General features: G+C 35.3%; 1 protein-coding gene across 2 annotated transcripts; it reads right to left on the reverse strand.

Annotated features, from left to right (window-relative positions):
- Positions 1-6,375: 6,375 nt before the first annotated feature.
- LOC114295606 (abrin-a) lies at positions 6,376-12,893 on the reverse strand. 2 transcript variants are annotated; one of them, XM_028239878.2, is made up of 2 exons: positions 12,742-12,893; positions 6,376-8,332 (listed from the first exon to the last, which is right to left on the reverse strand). In XM_028239878.2, exon 2 carries the CDS (start codon positions 8,312-8,314, stop codon positions 6,602-6,604), a length of 1,713 nt encoding a protein of 570 aa, XP_028095679.2. In that variant the 5' UTR covers positions 8,315-8,332; positions 12,742-12,893; the 3' UTR covers positions 6,376-6,601. The 2 variants fall into 2 exon arrangements, with proteins under 2 accessions (XP_028095679.2, XP_028095680.2); XM_028239879.2 differs by having other exon boundaries at positions 12,747-12,848.
- Between the last annotated feature and the right edge of the window lie 337 nt (positions 12,894-13,230).

Consider the following 13,230-nt stretch of genomic DNA (forward strand, 5'->3'; position numbering starts at 1 on the left):
AGAAAAGACCTAGGTTAGGCTAGGTGACCTTCAATCAGATCATCCTAGAGAAAAGGCCCAGGTTGCCACCCTAAAGATGACTCTTAGTTCGGTATTGGATCCAACAGGCTTATTGCCTTAAGAATTGTGTGGCATGTTTCTTGTTATTCTTGATACCCAGAAAATTATTAGTATTCATGTTGTAATCTGTTTTAAATAAAAAAAAAAAGTCTTTTATCATGTTCATTGAGTGACATGAGTATTTAAACTGTTGAATTGTGAAACCTTCCTTTGAAATAGATTGTCTTTATCAAACTGTATGCCAATCTAGTTTCTGTGATATATATCTTATTTTGGAATTAAACCCTGTTTTCAAAACTGTATTTACTATCCATGTTGCTACTCACTGAGCTATCAGCTAACTTAGTTGTTTATCACTTCCAGGTGTTAGAAGGGCTTAGAGTGGACTCATGGCATGGCGGACTCAATTGCATGAACCTCTAGGACATTCATTTAATTTGTTTTAGATTGTTATGTCAAGTTTGGGCATATTTCTTTTTATTTTTATTGAGGTTTATTTAGGATTATTTTAATATGTGGGCTGTTTGTATCCCATAAGTTTGGATGGTATTGATTACGGTTGGTTTTGCCGTTTATACTTGTGGCACGTCACTAGATTGAGTTTGGTTTTTTTTTTTTTTTTTTATTGGACTTTTGGTTAGTTGTTCAATGTGATTATGGATTCGTGTTTAGGCTTACGTGTGCCTTGGGCTAAGGCCCTGTGGGCCACGACCGGTCATACCCAGGTTTGGGGTGTGACAAGGTAGATGATGGAGAAGGGAAATTAGTTCTTTCTCAAGAGTAGTCTCTCCAAAATTCATCCCTTGTAAAACTATGGGTGTGTGCTATTTATAGGCACCTTATGATGTAGGATGGAGTCCATGTGCAAGGCATATGGGGAATATTCTCTCTAACTAGTCCTAGAGGACTCCCTGCCGCAAAATAATGCCGAGTCTCATGGACTCCCAGGATCGTGCCACCTCGACCCGGGTATAGGCTAAATTAACCGATGAGTGAATTTATCTCCACTCACCGTCCTCGGGATCAGGTCCTTTGTTCGGACTCCATTACGCTCATGATTGTAGTGCGTAGATCCCGGAAAGCTCCGATCCCGCAAGTATTCTGAGACTCATTAACGGAGTGACTCCTAGATTGCATTCGAATCCGTTCGAAGTCAAGTGCTTCGGATCTCTAGGTTCGTGGATCCGAACCCTTTCGAGTCCGAGCTTGAGTAAGTCTCTAAGTTCGTGGATCCGAACTCTTTCAAGGCTTGGAGCGATTTGCCCCGTTTGATGGCGATTAATCCGGGCTCACCAATCGTGGACTTTCTGATGGGGCCTAATTAATTTAGTGGGCTCAAGTTAACTCCTCTTACAGATGTATTTTGATGTTATACGGATTTGTGTTGTTAATGAAATGTACGAAGTGATAGTCGTTGACAACTGAACAGAAGGTTGGATGAGTTGATAACCAACGTTTGGAATTTTGATCTTTAGATATGGTGGTTGTATACTCTATTGATTATTTTGTTTAGCTAGGAATATAATATTGTCGTGAGACTAGTACCATTAGGAAGCAAGACTCCGGGGCTTTAGTTTAGACACAAACAACAATGGCCCAAAGCGGAGTCCGAGCGAGCAAGGAACACTTGGTAGTAGTTCCAGCCAGAAGCTGCCTAGGATCATCACGAGCGCGGTCATGGTGGTCGCGGCTGCTATTTTCTATCAGAGGAGATACCGCAAGGTTGTTTTCATCTCGGGTAGTTTGGGGGTCCATTGCAAGCGCGATGGGTGGTATTGCGGGTGCGGTTAGTAGACCACGGGCACGGTGTGTCTAGATATAAAATCCAGACAGCCTTGCCTCACCATTTTTAAACCCACTTTCTCTCTCTAACTTAGATTTCTCTCCCATTTTTCTCTTTTGACCATTAATACTCCCATTAAACCTTAGATTTGAGATAGTTGGGGTGAGAATTGAGACTCAAACCCTTTATTATAAGTTTGTAGAGCTTGGAATGAGCTTCGAAATTTATCAAACAAAAACCCGAACCGCCTTCCGGTCATTTTCATGCTTCTCCACTTCCTTTCAAAGGTATATTTTTTTTGATCGACAAAAAAGAAACTTCATTGATGTAATATTGTAATACAAGGTACATACAAATTACAACAATAAAGAACAACAAGTGCAATAGCATCACGATGAGCTATATCATCCTAACTAGGTTAGCACTATAAAGCCCATCCTATCATTTGCTAGCATCCACAGAATTGGTGAGCAACCAACCAAAAAACAGCAAAAAAGATAGCATACCAGACTCAAAACCCAAAACAGATAGCATACCAGATATCATACATAGATAGCACTACAAAGCACCATAACACCAGTGCAGACTCATCCACCAAACCAGACTTAACACCTGTGAATCAATATAGAACAACATTCCAGAAATGGACAAAATGCAGCAGTGTAAAAAATGCATCCATGAACCACAGTGCAGCAGTGCATCAGACTGATAAACCAGACTGAACCAGAGCAGATGAAACCAGATCATATACTTCATTCCAGCATCAGACCATACCTAACCACTATATCTATAAAGTAGACCAGATCATACCTCAGGAACCACGCCTTACACAAGCACTTTCACCAATACTGCTGCATAACCAGATCATTCACAGTGCATCAATGCAGCCCAATGCAGATCAGCAATACCTGGACTTAGCCCAGAATCAGCCAAAGCAGCAGCCCTGTTCACACACAAACTTAGCCCAGAATCAGTCCGAATGCACTATTGAACCTGATAAATAATCATAAAGCCAGATCCCAAACAAACTTAACACAGCAGACACAGCAGCATCTCACAGCAGCAGGCATGCAGACCTAGCCCAGAAATCAACCATAGCAACAGCTAAAATCAACACAAAAACAGAACACAAGCAACCAAAATCAAACACAAAACAGAACACAAGCAGCCCAAACTCTACCGTCCCCAAGCAGAACACAAGCAGAACACAAAAAACCAAAACCAACAGAGGCAAGGCTCAGCTTCCAGACCAGGTTAAAGACAATATCATTAATAGGGAACACCATTCTGGTTGGGGATGAGTTGACCCACAACGCTAATCTTGCTTCAACAAGCTTACAGAAAACAACCATAGCACAGATGCAAGTTTCAGCTTCCAGATTGAATGCAATATTGAACCTGAGGCAGTTTAAAGACAACATCATTTATAGAGAACACCATTTTGGTTGGGGATGATTTGACCCACAACGCTATTCTTGCTTTAACAAGCTCACATAGATCCTCTAAATTTGGCCGAGAGCCATTAAAAACGCAATCATTTCTATGCTTCCAAATTGAACAAAAAACGGCTAAAGGCACTACCTTCCATATCAGCTTCTCAATCTTTTTCATCTTACAAAATGACCACCACTGCAACAATCCTTCCACTGAGTTTGGCATAACCCACTGACATCCCCACCATTTCATAACATGAGACCACAGCAGCCTTCGGTAATTATTATGAGAAAACAAAAAATTCATATGTGATATTGGATTGAGATAAGTTGGCGAGAGTGCCTTCGGTGAAAGATCAAAAACACGAGCTTGATAGGTGTCAAGTTCCTTCCGACAAGAGTTGGTAAATTTGACGACGTGATGGGAATTTCATGGATGAGACCAAATGAATAATTAGAACTAAACAGAGAATGGGGTCAATGATTATGAAGCAATTTGTTAATTACGTTAAATTGTGACATAAGTAAGGCTAGCCCTGAGGGCAGGCAAGAGAGGCTTGCGCCTTGGGCCCTTAAATTTGGGCAGAAAATAGAGACCTCCAAATATAATTTTGTGTGTTAGATATAAAATATATATATATATATCCATATACTATAGGCCCAATTGAACTGATTGTGGTTCAATTGTAAACTAGATATTGCTAAACTATAAAGCAACAAGACCAGATTTTTATTTATTTTTTGAGTATTTGTAATGATTACTTAATATATGAAAGTAAATTTTTATTTATAATTTTAATGATTATATGTGCGAGTAATTTTTTTTGTGATTACAAACAAATAAAAAAATTGTTGTAACTTATCGTTTTATCCATAAACTTTTTTTTTTCCAATGTAAGAGGGACTCCATTTTCAAAACTCGCCTTGGGCCTCGAAATAAGGAATTGGGAAGTTGCTTGGTGATGAATTGTAACTGTTGATAGAAGAACATTGTTATTGAGTATTAATGTAAAGTAGTTACATGAAATTTTACACGCATGGTTGAACATATATATATATATATATATGGCATCATGATCATGGATATTGTTAAGGGCATGCGTGAGCTGAATGGAGTTCCTTTATTTGGATGGCTTTTGAGCCTTATTTTGCGGCTTAGAGCCTGTGTTTGTACAAGGATTGAACCTCTTTTATTTCTTGAATCGTAAGCCTTAAGGCAATCACTGCATTTACTTTTGCCATCTTTTGAATCACATACTCCATATTCATCCTATGTTGTAAATGAATATGGACTGTATGTAATTGATCATATCTCTTGTAAGTTCTGAAATTCATATTTATAAAAATGCATGTACGGAGGGTGGGTTCTTTTGCTCAGTGTTATTTCTTAATGCTTTATGGTTTGAGAATGTGTATCGCTACTATATTTTTATTCGGTTACGAATGTAGGAAATCAGGGGTGTTACAGACGAAAAGGACAAGGACGACGACTAGAGGAGATAAGAGAAAGAGTTGGGTTTGAAATTTGGGGAAAGAGGCTTGGGTGGTCGATAAGGAAAAAAAATGAAATAAAGTCTGAAAATTAGGGAAATTTGTTTGTGGTAATAATTCCCGCTTACTTAATCTTTTGGTAAGGCTTTTAATGACTGTTTTATTGACGCCTTAAAAGGTGTTTTTTCACGGCGTTTTACATGCACCAAAAATTGTATATATATTTCACTGCACACTTGTGCACGCTGTGAAATATTTTTTCCCTTTTTTGGCCGCTTCTTTTTATTAGCCGCCTTAATTTTTTTGGGGATAATATTTTTTATGGCAGTCATTGCATGCCGTGTAAGGTAAAATGTCTTTAAGGACACATGATTATGTGCCGTGCAAAATTTATTATTTACGGCAGTCAAAAAAGCCGTAGAGAGTATTAAATTTTTGAGCAATACTAGGTATCATGAAAAAACTTTCATGAAAATGATCATGAAAGGTTTATGACCCTTAGATTACACTTAAAATAAAGCACCACACACTAATCAAGGTAATCCAAGGTTCATAATTCTTTCATGATCATTTTCATGAAAAATTTTTCATGATCCCTAGCTTTTCTCTAAATTTTTTGAATAGAAACTATAAACAGCACCTACAAAAAATAAAATTGTAAAATATAAGAGAATTTAATAACTATGACATGCATGTGCTGCATGCCGTTGATTTGATGTCGTAAAAAGATAATTTTGTTGTAGTGCAAGTTTGTACATGTATCAAGCTTAATTGTAAAATCTAGTTGTTTTTAGGAATAAATTAAATTGTGGCTATGGATATTAAATTGTGGCTATTAAATTCACCTTCACTAGAGTATGGAAAATCAAGAGGATTGTGGCTATGGATATTATGATTGAGTTTATCTTTTTATGTGCTGGTTGGGAAGAATACTAGAATTCTTAAATTGTTATTATTTCTGGAGTTATTTTTATTTTTATTTTTTTTCTTGGTCTTTTTCCATACATAGTAAATTATTCCGTGGATGAAGTATATCCTGATATGGGTTTTGTTGAAAGGAGGCAGCTCCCCTATTGTTGCAGCAGGGGACTGCTGGACCCGTAAGGCTCATCACGGGTCTCATTTCGATGATCCGAACCGTTTATTTTTTCGGGCTCTTCATGTATATTATCCATACAAAAAATTAGGTCGATATGATTATCGTAACTTATTCAATTCATCGAGTTTGTTACTAATATTTATTTTAGATTGTTTTTTTTTATTAGTGACAAATTCGATGAATTGAATAAGTTATGATTATCAGATCAGTCTAATTTTTTGTATGGATAATATACACGAAGAGCCTGAAAAAATGAACGGTTTGAATCGTTGAAACGGGGCCTGTGGTGGACGTCACGGGCCCAAAATTCCCCTGCTTAGCAGAGGAGCTGCCTCCTTGTTGAAATCATTGTTTTGCATGTTACACAAAAAAATTGTGGACTTTACAAGCTTCCTTTAGTAGAAATGGAGGTTCAATCATGAGCTTGTAATTAGTTGTGCATAAAATATTCATCACAGCCGAAAGACTCACATTATTTATTTTTATTTTTTTCAAAGAAACGGCACGCATAAAGTGAAATTTAGTGACAACTTCAATAACGAAGGATGCAATTTATCCCCATGTAAACAAACATCGGGAATGACAAACAACCAAGTAGGCCACTACACAAACGACGAAGGGCCTTCTTTGGATTCAGCGCACTTATTGTCGGACAACAATAATTTGATGTCATTTTATTTTATTAGCTACTAGCTAGTAAGCTAGATATACCTACCGCAAGAGAGATGGGAGCAATCAAAGCATTGGAAGCCACTTCTGGTTAGGATTCCCATTGAACGGTAACAATATTATTTGCTGGAGGATTGGATTGGAATCTTTCACGTCCATCACCATTCCGTTGTACAAATTCAAAATGGCGCCATCGTTTGTAAACACCCAGCGTTGGCTAGACCACCCAGAACTACAACTGAAAATGATGATATTGGTTCCTTGGAAATGATTATTACTGGTGAGGCAGACGTCTTGGTTCTGCTGAGGCCGTATTGAACCATCTGGATAGATAGCCCATTTTTGATCTGTCTGGTTACTCACACAGTCCCCTAACCCCACATTGTTCTCGATCCTTTGCATACAAAGATCCATAAACCCAACAATGGACGTCACGAAAGGATCTGTATTATTGGAGGCACGCCAGCCTTGACGAGAAGCATAGATGTTAGTCTCCACGGTGAGTGTGGTGCCAGCATTCTCTGACTCTGCGCTGAGGACTAGTGCGGACTCGGGATTTATGATGGTTCCATTGTCCCATACTTGCCAACGGGTGGCAGCAGTCACGGCAGTATCGCAATTATAGATCATCACATAGACTCCAGGACTATACCCATAGGTGGTCAAGCACTTGCCATTAGATTGAATTGTCCCGTCTCTTTTCAAAGTCCACAATTGATTCGCGTCTGTATTAGATTTACACGGCCACAACTGTATTGGGTTTCCGTCATTGTATTGTCCATCCCTTACATCAACACACAGACCATTTCGACCGCTAATGCGTATCGTGGGCTCCGGCTCTGCACAAGTATCATCGTCATCATCCACAGGGGCAACGACAGATCTTATAAGCGGAGAAAACTGAGATGATGCTTGGTTAATATTGCATACGAACAACATGAGTGCCAGGTTTCTAACAATGCTTAACGTCGCACTGTCCACATTGAAAAAGGTATAGTCAGGTCTTTGTAATTGAACTGGCCTGGAAAAGACTCCTTGATTGGATTGTTGGATTGCATAGGAGAGGGCTCCCCAGTTATTCTCGAGGCTGAGCATGCCAGCATCCGGGCGAAAGTCTTCGTATCCTGCGCTTGTAATGCTTTGGCGCACCCGTTGCTCGATATATCTAAATCGAGCTGCCTCTGAAACCATCTGGATGCAAACTATGAGGGAACGAGCTGTGGCGCTTTCAGAGGCCCTGCCGGTCCTGCGAAGTGAAAAGATGGCGCGCTCTAGTGCCAAGATTCCTAGGTCGATGTCCTCTCTGTCTTGGCGGCTTCTGCCTTCAAGGTCTACATAGCTACCGGTGAAATTAAACGTCGATTGCTGCGTGTCATTGAAAAGATTAGAAAATGCAACTTCAGGAGCATCGCGAAAGAAGTAGGACTGATCTCCCGCCTGATAAGCCACCACATATGCATTTTGGACATCTACTGCTAGAGTGATGGTTGCCTCTCCCCAATTTGAGAGTTCCACCAAAAGAAACCGCTGGGAAGTGTCCACTGTGGATACATCACGTAACACTGGTATTGTATGCGCCTCATATCCACTTCCCAATTGATCTCGCAGAGCTTCCGTAAACTGCGTGTAGCTTTCCTTGGTGGCTTTTTCGGTGGGGAATCTCACCGTGTTGTAGCGTAGTGTCAATTTAGTATCTTCTACCGTTGACGTGCACACCCAAGCTGGTCCAACCAGGGCAGTCCACCAAACCCATGTTGCCACTACATTCCACACTTTCATATTTCGTTTCAGTAGCAGCTGCAGAGAATTTTCAACCTTCACCCGTCAGATTACGTGTTAATCAATCAACCGAACTAGCAAATTGATTGAAAATTCTTAATGATGAACCCTAAAATTATGTTCCATAAAAGGAAAATTCAAACAAGGGGGGGGAGGCGGGCAGAGAATTTTGAAGGGTGATGCTAGAGCTACTTCCTAAATTATCTAATTTTTTACTCTCTCTTACATAAGCATGAGGCCCACATTACATGGGTCCCACATACAAATGGGAGAGGGAATAAAAAATTAAATAGTTTGGGAGATACCTTAAATATTTCCCAATTTTTTTAAAAAAAATTCATCTTTCTTTTTGAATTTTTTTTTTTTAGTGATTTTTTAAAAAAAATTATATCCAAATTTTTTATTTTTCCGGTCCGTCTAATTTAGAAGAATTTAAAAATTTTGAAAAAAATCACTAAAGAGAAAAATAAACAAAAAAAAGTCAACAACTTAGTCAACTATTTTTGAATTTTTTTGTCCTTTCTAGATTTCTTTTTCAAATTTTTTAATTTTTTCTTTCCGATTCATCTAGTCGAGTAGATCTTAAAAGCACTTTTCAAATTGAATTTTTTTTAAAAAAAATTCACTATAGACGAAAAAAAGTAAACAAAAAAGTCACTTCCCAAATCCAAACATCATATATTTTCAAAAAATTCTCCAAACATCATATATTTTGATGTTTTAAACTTAGTATTTTGAAATCAAATGAAATTCACTTGAATTAACGAGCTTTTTAATTTCACCAAATTTGACCAATTTTCTGAAAACTTTGAAAAAATAGTTAGAAACTCATTTTGAGCAAAATCAAATGATAGTTTGAACTTTGAAAGTCCTATTTCAAATATCAACTTTGTGGATCCGAATCTCACCCTTGATTTGTACGAATTTTGAGATTTTTGACACAGGCCAATTAAACAGTGTGAGGGGTTTTTCATTGATTTCAAATAATCCACAAGGAATTGGAAAGTGTGACTTGAAAATTTCAAAACTAGACTTTAAAGAGATTTCCAACCGTATAAAATTTATTCAAAACAGAAGTTTCAATTAAACGATAAGTTTTTATGATAATTGATTAGCAAAATTAATGAATTTTGGAGTTTATTTCTTGCAAACTTGTTTTGGAATTTTTTTTTTTTTCAAAAATTTCAACTAAGGGAAAAGATTTTGAATTTTTTATATTTTCTAGAAATTTATTTTTGAATTGTTTTGGGATTTTTTTTGAAGAAAAGAAACATATTTTTGAATTTGCAAAATGAACTATCGACTTTGTTTGCAAAATGAACTATCGAATTTGTAGTCCATTAGGACTATGAAAGGTTTCCAATGAGGGGATTAACAGTCCCCTAGCATAGAGGTGGTATTAAAAGTTAATCCGTTAATATTAATAGAGGAAATGGCTTATTTGTCCTATTACTGTACTTCTCACTCATCTTATTTATAAAATAAAAATAATTGTAAAGAATTATCTTTCAAATATATAATAATAAAATATTAATATTTATTTTTCACCACTTCTCGTAAGGGTATTTTAATATTGTACAATATTAAACACCAAGGGTGCTTCTCACTATATAATATTAAAATATATTAGTATAATAATACAATATATTAAAACAATATAGTACCAAAAAAATATGTATATATTTATAAAATATAATTTTTACTATTAAAATATATTAAAAATACAAAAGGTTTTTATGGAATTTCGTATAGAATCTTATCATAAAATGACAAAACAAATAAAAATTGTTGCTAGTCCTATGGTAGTCAAATAGATATAATTTTCTTAATCTCTTCACTAATAATCCCTACACTAACAATCCCTATACTAACAATTCCATTCATTTTATCTCTGAAAACAAATGAGCCCTTACTCTGTATTATTTTGTTTTTATCAAGGGCATTTATGTAAATTTACTCACTAAAAGACAAAAAAAAGGGAATTCATAGGGAAGAATAGGGACGGGTGCCTCTATTTACACACCACTTTTCATCTCAAGACACTCCACTACTTAAGGCACACCTTTAATAAATTGATAAATAAACAATTTGCTCAATACATACCACAACTTTTCATCTCCACCCTTATTCACACACCCCATCCACAATCTTCCATCTTTACCCTTACTCACTCACTCACATACCCTCCATTCTCTATTTGATTGTCGTCCCAGTGTGTTGCATCAAAACTAGTGGTGAACAAAACCATTGGTGAAGACTCCTCAAGAAGCCGGTGATGCTCGTTGTCGTCACAGTTGGAAACAACTCCACATTGTAGATATAGTAGGTGAGAATTCTCATTTGGTTTAAATTTTAGGGTTTTATGTACTTTTTTCCATTGCAATGAGAGTCGTATCTGAAGGTTTGAGTTTGCGAACCGTTTGACATTGGACATTCGAACCTTAATTATTTGTTCAGAATGTTTCTGTCAAACATTAATCATTTATTCGAACGGTTTCTCTTGAACATTAATTATTTGTTCGGACCGTTTGTGTCAAACATTATGAAACCAAACATATTCAATTTGTTCGATACTTACGAACCGAATAATTGGAGCATGTTCGACACATGAAACTGAACATATACAATTTGTTTGGTTGTAGGTAGTCGAACATGGATATAGTATTCAACTCTGGATAAACCGAACTAATACAAACAATTTACCACTCAACAAGTATACAAAAATGAAAAAAAAAATGAAAAAATAACCTTTTCCCTTGCTCCATTATTCTGAACCAGTATTGCCAGACGCATCCATCATTGAATCCAATCAAAATCTTTAATAATACGTAATTTTTTGTTATTTTTTTAAGAGTTTTTTGTTTTTGTTTTAGGGTTTTTGGATTTTTAATAGACAATACACGTAAGTAATGTTTGAGATTCTTGATGTGTATTATATTCATTATTGTCCGTTATGGTAATTATACAAATTGTGTGTATAATAACCTTTTGTTCGTTGTGGTCATTTTACATAAGGTTAAAATTGTAATGAAAAATAAATTAATTAATAGTGTGCCTTGAGATGAAAAGTGGTGTGTAAATAGAGGCACCTACTAAAGAGTGCAAAAATTACTTCCCACACCTTATTTGGTTTGAGTTTCCTAAAAACACTTTTCAAAAAATTTTACTTTCTTATTTTTGGTATTTTTTTTTATTAATTTTTTTAATATTTTAAGCAATTTTTTAATTTTTAGACATATCTAACATAAATATACTTAAAAAGTATAATTTTTGTAAAAAAATCTTTAAAAAATTCATTAAATGCCATAAATACAAAAAAAAATGAAAATTCAATATATTTTTTTTATATTTTTGTATATTTATTAATTTTTTGAAATATTTTTTCACAAATATTTTATTTTTTAGATATATTTAAGTAAGGTGCATCTAAAAAAGTAAAAAAAATGCTTAAAATTTTAAAAAATTTCACTAAAAACAAAAAAATACGAAAAATAAAAAACTCAGTTTTCAAAAAACTGAATTCAAAAAACTCAAACCAAACACATTGATCTTAGATTTTACAATAATTTGTCAAATCTTGCACAGAAAAAATAAAAAATTAATTTGAATTCAAATGTCACTTTTGTCCTAACCACTTTTATCGCTAATTTGTTGATTTATTGGCTACTCTCAATCAATCCCACAGTTATTTAATAAGTGTAAAATTCAAAATCCGTGCTATGCATAAACCTTTATATTATGCACAAACCACAATAATTTTATGATACACACCTAAAGGGAGCATGTGACTTGCTCTAAAATTCTTGAATCGTAATGGTGACTTGCTCTAGATTTCTTGAATCACGACGGTGTATTTATGAGTTGAAGAAATTCAACATAACTTTAGTTTTTTTCCTTTTTTTTCTTTTAAATATTACTGATTTAAGGAGATGGTTTAAATTTAATGATTTCACCTTTCTAATATTTTGGATTGTCATCTTTAAGAACCCAAAAAATTATTTACAAATATTTTTTTAATGTTGATTACAGAAATGTTGTCCATAGTAGTATAGTTTGCTACTACAGACTACAATTCAAACTATATGTGTGATGGGATAAACACAAGAAGTTTAAGAGGAGACCAAAAGCTGATGAGTCCGAATTCTTTCTTTGTAAGACGGAACAATGAAAACAAACAACAATGTTAGGTAGTTCGAAAAATTATGACTCAAATTACTTAAAATGACATCGTTTTAAGTATAAAACGACGTCATTTTAACACATTCGAGCTATTCGAATCATATAAATTTGAGTCACCAAATATTTTTTTTAAAATAAATGACCGTCAAATATAAAAAAGAAGTATAAAAACATAAAAGATTGAAAATAAACATAAATAGCACTATTGTGAAAGAGATTAAATGCAAAGAGAAAATCAGAATGCTCACTTAACCGCGCAGAGGATCCGAGGAGTTTTCTTAAGAAAGAGGTAGGTCGCTCAACACTTCGAAAAATCTAAACAGAGTTTTTTTTTTTGGACAAAAGATGGTAGTAATTAATTGATGTGTAATGAGGAGGGGGGATAGGTGCCCTTATATAGCCAAATGGGGAATGGCTCTACGGTCAAGATTGATTTGCCTAAAATGGAAGGCCAAGATCAATTAATTGGATTGATTCAATGGCTATCCACAATTGGGCAAAAATAACTGAGCTGTACCTTTGCTGTAAGTTTTTGTGTCCTTTCAAAAGCATTATGGATCACTTTTTTGTGTCCTTTCAAAAGCATTATGGATCACTTTCACTTCGGAAAAAGAGATTAAGGGGTTGTTTAGAATGATCTAAATAAATGTATTTTTTGATTTTTTATGAAATATAGGTTAGATTTGAAGTGATGTGTTAGAGAGATGATGTGAATTAAATAAGATGATGTGATTTAA

The sequence above is a fragment of the Camellia sinensis genome, chromosome 9 (assembly GCF_055761805.1).
Source record: "Camellia sinensis isolate YWXY chromosome 9, ASM5576180v1, whole genome shotgun sequence".
Taxonomy (NCBI): Eukaryota; Viridiplantae; Streptophyta; class Magnoliopsida; order Ericales; family Theaceae; genus Camellia; species Camellia sinensis.

Bases quoted from the DNA above. Each gene is read 5' to 3' on its own strand.
- LOC114295606 (XM_028239878.2), bottom strand. From the start codon at position 8,314: ATGAAAGTGTGGAATGTAGTGGCAACATGGGTTTGGTGGACTGCCCTG.